The sequence below is a fragment of the Triticum urartu genome, chromosome 3 (genome assembly GCF_003073215.2).
Source record: "Triticum urartu cultivar G1812 chromosome 3, Tu2.1, whole genome shotgun sequence".
NCBI lineage: Eukaryota > Viridiplantae > Streptophyta > Magnoliopsida > Poales > Poaceae > Triticum > Triticum urartu.
This window is the reverse complement of record NC_053024.1, coordinates 168,523,139-168,529,572: the sequence shown is the minus strand read 5'-3', so window position 1 is coordinate 168,529,572 and position 6,434 is coordinate 168,523,139. Positions and strand designations below refer to the sequence as shown.

The window sequence follows — 6,434 nt, the reverse complement described above, 5'->3', positions numbered from 1 at the left end:
ACGTATATACTACTACGATTTCTTTCATAATATAGGTAATGCTTTTTTCTCATGCTAAAGTTAATCTTACTCCACGCCCTCTAATTAACTACCACCACCACAATGGAAGTTTAATCCAGGTTACATTTTCTCCGGTGGCACGCCACGGAATAAACTTAAAAATCCTAGAATTATTATTCCTGAGCACAAGCCCATCTCAGGTGCACTACACAGGGCAGTTTGAATTTTAAGCGATTAGTTAATTGGCAGCCTAAACAGGCAAGTAGCCCCGAGGCAGGAAACTATTTTGAAAGGACAGGGTGTTTTTCCTAATATAGCCACCCCTCCCCCCACCCCTCTTCTTCTCCCCCCGTCGCCCTCCGCAGTCCCAAACCCCAGGGCTCTGTCTGCCGTGCCGGACACCAAACCCTCGCTCGCCTCTCCCCTCCTCCGCACCGCTGCCCTACAAATCCCACCGGAGGCCTCGGTGGTTGTGGTGGCAGCGAGCGAGCTCCCCCGCCGTCGCGCCCGCGCCCCGATGTCGAGCAACTCCGCCGCCCCCCGCCGCTTCTCGTCGGCGATGTCGACCGCGACGGCCAAGCGCCCGGCCGTGGCGGAGGGCGCCGGGGGATCCAGGGCGGCGGCGGGCCCCGCGGCCGCCCAGCAGCAGGCCAAGAAGCGCGTGGCGCTCGGCAACCTCACCACCAACGTCGCCGCGGCGGCCGCGGGCAGGGCCGGCTGCGGGAAGATCGCGGTCGTCACGGCGGGCAATGCGGTACGGATCCGCGCCTGAGAGATTGCCTTTTTTGTTTGCTGTTGTGAGATGAAATGGTTGCCGTCTGGGGTTGAGATCGTGGGCCGGTTTAATTCAAATTTTGAATGGCTATTGGTTGGAGAAGGGCACGAGCGCAGGGTGCAGTCGCTCCTGCTGTTGCTTCTGTCCATGGGGTTCTACGGATGGATCAAGTGCATTGCCCTGTTCCTCGGATGGGAAAACTCTCGATGCGGAGATTTGGATGTGGTGTCCATCCTTCGAGGCTACAAGTCAAACGTTTAGTATTTTTTCTGGTATCAGAGGACATGCGCTGCGATTTATTGCCTCCTGTACCCAATCAGCAGCGTGTTTTGTGCTCTTGAAACTACAGTGTTTCTGGGTTGGCTTTGGCTTGTGATGCTTTCCATTTCATGGATCGCTCATTTTCCACTTTTCCTAAAATTGATTTTGCTTTGTATTGTTTTCCATTTCTGGGACATACTCTGCGATTGCTAATCTTCCATTTTCCCCAAATTTTGATGCCACTTTTGTGAGTGTTTCTGGCTGCTTTTTTTCACTCAATTTTGCGCCTTTACCAGCACTGCTCTTTCTGTTGCGGATCATATTTCAGCAGTTTGGTTCATTTTCTGGCAAGAATTCTCGCTGAGCGTTTATGGTTAAAATCTTACACTGTGCTAGAACAGTTTAGCACAAAGTTACTTTGGAACTTTATAATATCACTAGTATTATCCACGCTTGTTATCTGTACAATTTGTAATTCAACTTTGCTTACTGATGCATGCGTGAGAGCAAGAGATTTGAAATCGGTTATTTACCCTTTCTGAATTTGTAATGCAGAGGTTGAATTCAACTACCTCAGCTGCACCAGTGAAGAAGGGATCTTTGCCAAGTGCTCGGAATGCAAGCGCAAATCGTGGTTCGTCTGTGAAATCGGCTTCCACCAAGCCAGCTCCTGTCACATCTCGCCATGAGGGCTCCATGCAGAAGGAGAGTGCTCCTCCTCGTAAGGTGCCTACGGCGGTGCCGATTGCCGTGCCTGCCGTTATACCCTTCAGCAGCTTCGTGTCTCCTGGACATTCAGGAGATTCAATTTCCACTGACGAGACTATGTCGAGTTGCGACTCTATGAAGAGCCCCGATTTCGAGTACATTGATAATGGTGACTCCTCATTGCTCGATTCTTTGCAACGACGGGCAAATGAAAACCTGCGCATTTCAGATGATAGAACTGTGGAAGGTTTGTTTTCCTTTCTGAACATTGACAGTTATGTCTAGGGCGTGTGCTCTTATAGTGTATTTTGTTAGACCTTTTGTGATTAATGTAGTGCCTTTCTTCTTTCGCAGGAGCTAAGTGGAAGAAGGATGCTGCTGCCCCAATGGAAATTGACAACGTTTGTGACGTTGATGACAACTATGAGGATCCACAGCTGTGTGCTACTCTTGCTTCTGATATCTATATGCACTTGCGAGAGGCTGAGGTGCGCATTCTTTTCTTTGACATCTTCTTTCAGCCTGCTCCTTCAAATGTTAAGATCAGAACAGATTAGTATATCTTCTACATTACATGATGACATGATTATTGGACTTAAAAAACTTCTTCAGTTTGCGCATGTTTCTTAATGTTGCTTGCCCTTTTCAGTTTGTGGTCTAGAGGTCTGTCGGTGTCATCATAGACCTTATTGTCAATTACCAGTAGTAGCAAATTCCAAATGCTTGTTGTTAGTTGCCGAAAACATCAATCATAGATACTACATTAACATTTTCTAAGATCAAGTTCACATAAACGATTAAACCAGCCTCCAAAGAAATTATAAACTAAAGCTATTGTCAGTACATTTCAGAGCACCATACATTAATGTGTTATATTTTTCACATATTGACGTTAGGATGTCAAAAGGTAGTGTTAAAATAATGTTAGGTGGTGTATGATAGAGGAATTCATGCAGGATAGAGTAGCCCTGTTGTAGTAAGACACCCTTTAAGTCCTAATGGAGTAATGTTCTCCTCAATGAACTAAATTAAGTAAAATAAAAATGGATGTGAACTTGATCAACAAAAAGTAGATGTATCCTATATGTCTCTATGTTTTGTTGTAATGCTTTATTTATTTCTCAACAGACGAGGAAAAGACCTTCAACTGATTTTCTGGAAACAATTCAGAAGGATGTGAACCCAAGCATGAGGGCTATCCTGATTGACTGGCTTGTGGAAGTAAGCTTTTCCAGCTGACAAAGCAAATTTAGTAACAGTTTATAAGACTGGAGGTCACTCTTTTTCATTGTATTAATGCATTACTTCGTGCAGGTTGCTGAAGAATATCGTCTTGTTCCTGATACCTTATACCTGACAGTCAACTATATTGACCGTTACCTTTCGGGCAACGAGATCAATCGCCAAAGGCTGCAATTACTCGGTGTCGCTTGCATGCTTATAGCTGCGTAAGATATTAAGATCCAGCAACTTCATTGTTTATTTATTTTTCATTTACTCTTGATTGGCATTTCATTGTTAGCATACTAATTGTGCTCTTCGATTTTCAGTAAATATGAGGAGATTTGTGCACCCCAGGTAGAAGAATTCTGCTACATCACTGACAATACCTACTTCAAGGATGAGGTTAGTGATATATTGCATCGGATCGTTCAGTGTTTGTCACTTTGTCTCTGCCATTCTCTAATTAATAGATAAACAGGTTTTGGATATGGAAGCTTCCGTCCTCAATTACCTGAAGTTTGAGATGACCGCACCTACAGCAAAGTGCTTTTTAAGGTTTTGCTCTCTTTCATGCATTGGCAAATTTCATGGCTTGTACCAACTGAATCTCACTTTCTCTATTTCTTGCTTACCATAGGAGATTTGTCCGGGCTGCACAAGTCTGTGATGAGGTATAGCTCTCTTGGTCAGTTTCTGCTTGCTTTCTGCAATTCCATGGGTCGCATATTTTGTAGCATTTTACTGATTACTTTTCTTTCTACAGGATCCACCTTTGCATCTTGAGTTCCTAGCCAATTATGTTGCTGAGCTATCACTGCTTGAGTACAGTCTACTTGCTTACCCTCCTTCACTTGTTGCGGCCTCCGCAATTTTCTTGTCGAAGTTCATACTGCAGCCAGCAAAACACCCCTGGGTAACTGCAGCTTTCACAAATCTTTGCAGTATCAAGATGTTGCTTGTTTGAGCTAACATGTACTACTTCCCATTGTGAACTGGAAGCAGAACTCCACCCTTGCCCACTACACACAGTACAAGCCGTCGGAGCTATGCGATTGCGTGAAGGCGCTGCACCGCCTTTTCAGCGTTGGTCCTGGGAGTAATCTTCCTGCAATCAGAGAAAAGTACAGCCAACATAAGGTAACCGAATAGTCTTGATATTATGCCACCAAATTTCTTCAGTTATTAGGCAAGCTTATGCTGATGCTGACCTCCTCTACACCATTCTTTCCTCAGTACAAATTTGTCGGGAAGAAGCAATGCCCAACTTCAGTGCCCGCAGAATTCTTCCAGGACGCGGCATGCTAGGGGATAAAAATGCCCAGGAGTAGTTGCAGTTGCTTACTGAATTCTTCATCTTGTGGCGGGCTCAAATTGGAGCTGCGCCACTGATCCTCGCGGGCAGTATAGCTCCATCCCAAGACATGCCGGTGCCTCGCGCTTGTTTCGGGTGATCGGCAGTGTAGATTCTAGATTGATGCTGATGTCGTTGTGGTAGTGGTATTGTAGTGGTGTGTCTTTTGTTTCCTTGACTTGTCCTTCCTCTGCTCTCTGCTGTTTTCTTTCTTTCTTTCTGTACCTATAGTCTTGAGCCCGGGTTTTTCAGGTGCATGTACATTGGAGAGCGCTGCAGCAGAAGCATAAAACATCTTGTTTGTAATGGCATAATACTGCAGTCACTTGACTGGCATGCTGGGAGGCCCCTCCCTCCCATATATGAGAATGTGGTGTCGTTGTTAGTCTGATATCTTAATAAGAGCACCACATTTTGACAGTGCTAATTCTGAATAAGCTCCTGCATGATGCATATTGCTCTGTGTTCCAAAACATTTGAGTCTTCAGAGTTGTTTTCAAGATTTCTACTTGAAGCCAGAGGTGATGGACAGCAGAATAGCAGATGGTGGCTGGAGCTTTTGTGTTAGATGTGGTCCTTGACTCACAGAAAATTTAATCTATTTCCGAATATGTCATGGAGATGTTTCTCATCCCCAATGTGCAATAGAAAATTTGTAGGGCTTCCAGAGTACTGTCAACGTGCCGCTTGTTGACCATTAAGTTGCTTGTGAAACGGTCATCTTCGTCTAGTGGCTGAAGACTATAAGGGACATTCAGCATTTGGCATTTACTATGGTAGCATTCCGTTTGTATTCAGGCAATATTTAACATTATTTAGATGTATAACAAGTCTGCAACATACGATATATATCAAAAACTTCGCAGCTTTGCGCAGAGCGTAGTTTAAAAAACCAGACCGAAGAAAATCAGAACTGGCGCCCTTACCGGCATATGATAGAGGCCAGCAATTGGAACCCCTGGGAGTATCCTACTGTTGCGGGACAATGCCTCGGTCATGGTTTTGAACTAATCACTTATGCTTATGACGGGCCTACCACCTCGGGTAGGAAGAATGACTTCTTCAATGAGCTCACAACACAAAAGCCAATCAATGATGTAAAATGGTTGGCTCTAGGCGACTTCAACTAAATCTACCTGGCTAGAGACAAGAACAAAAGAAACACAAATTGTAGCAGCCTCAATCATTTCCTTCCTGCCCTTGACACATGCGAGCTTAAAGAGATACACCTTCAAAACCATCGCTTCACCTGGAGCAACGGGAGACTGAATCCTACCCTCTGTAAACTCGACTCTTTTCTACAATGCCGAGTGGGATATGAAGTTCAACTTCCATGTGCTCCATGCCATCTCCTCTTTGTTATTAGATCACTGTTTGGTCCTTCTAGCGGATAATAGGGGGCCAAAAGACCGAGGCGTTTCAAAGTTGAGAATTTTTGGACAAGTATTTCGGTATTCATTGAGATTGTGCAAAAGGCCTGGGATGAGGAGAACGTTCATGAAGAGTTGTGCCAAAGGTTAATTCACAAGCTCAAGGAAATGGGCAGCTGCTCGTGAAATGGAGTAGAAAGGTTTTCTCCAAGGCTAAGGTGCACCTCCATGTGGCTCTCCTTGTCATTCTTCGGCTCGACATCGTGCAGGAAACTGATCCTCTATCGACGGAGGATCACGACCTCCGGAAGGGCTCAAGCGCCAAGTAGTTAGTCTGGTTGTTGTGGAAAGGGCAAGAAAAAAGCAATATGCTCACATAGCCAACATCATAGAGGGCAACGCCAACACGAAGTTTTTCCACCTAAGGCTCAACGCAAGACGAAGGGAAAAAATCACATCCACCGCTTAAAGCGAGGAAGTGGATCGGGCCGATGGTTCACCGGCTGCAACATCAAAGAGAAATTCCTTCACGGGCATTTTGCGGGAACTGTTGGAAGAGCGCCATCTAGCACTACAAAAAAAACACTTCCGTGATGATACGTGTTTGTCACAGTAGGTCGCTTTTTTTTGTCATGCATGTACATCCATGACAAATTTATGACAGAATCAAGATAGTCATACCTGTGCTGTCGTAGAAGTGTTTCATGACATTACCAAAATTATCATCACGGAAGTGTCCACTTCC

The 6,434-nt window shown here is 45.0% G+C and overlaps 1 protein-coding gene across 1 annotated transcript; it reads left to right on the top strand.

Annotated features, from left to right (window-relative positions):
• The first annotated feature begins 341 nt into the window (after nt 1–341).
• On the top strand, nt 342–4,746 carry LOC125543434 (cyclin-A1-2-like). The gene is made up of 11 exons (XM_048706776.1): nt 342–754; nt 1,592–1,991; nt 2,099–2,232; nt 2,873–2,965; nt 3,059–3,192; nt 3,295–3,370; nt 3,447–3,523; nt 3,606–3,639; nt 3,732–3,881; nt 3,971–4,105; nt 4,202–4,746. Exons 1-11 carry the CDS (start codon nt 518–520, stop codon nt 4,271–4,273), a joined length of 1,542 nt encoding a protein of 513 aa, XP_048562733.1. The 5' UTR covers nt 342–517; the 3' UTR covers nt 4,274–4,746.
• The last annotated feature ends 1,688 nt before the right edge of the window (nt 4,747–6,434 follow it).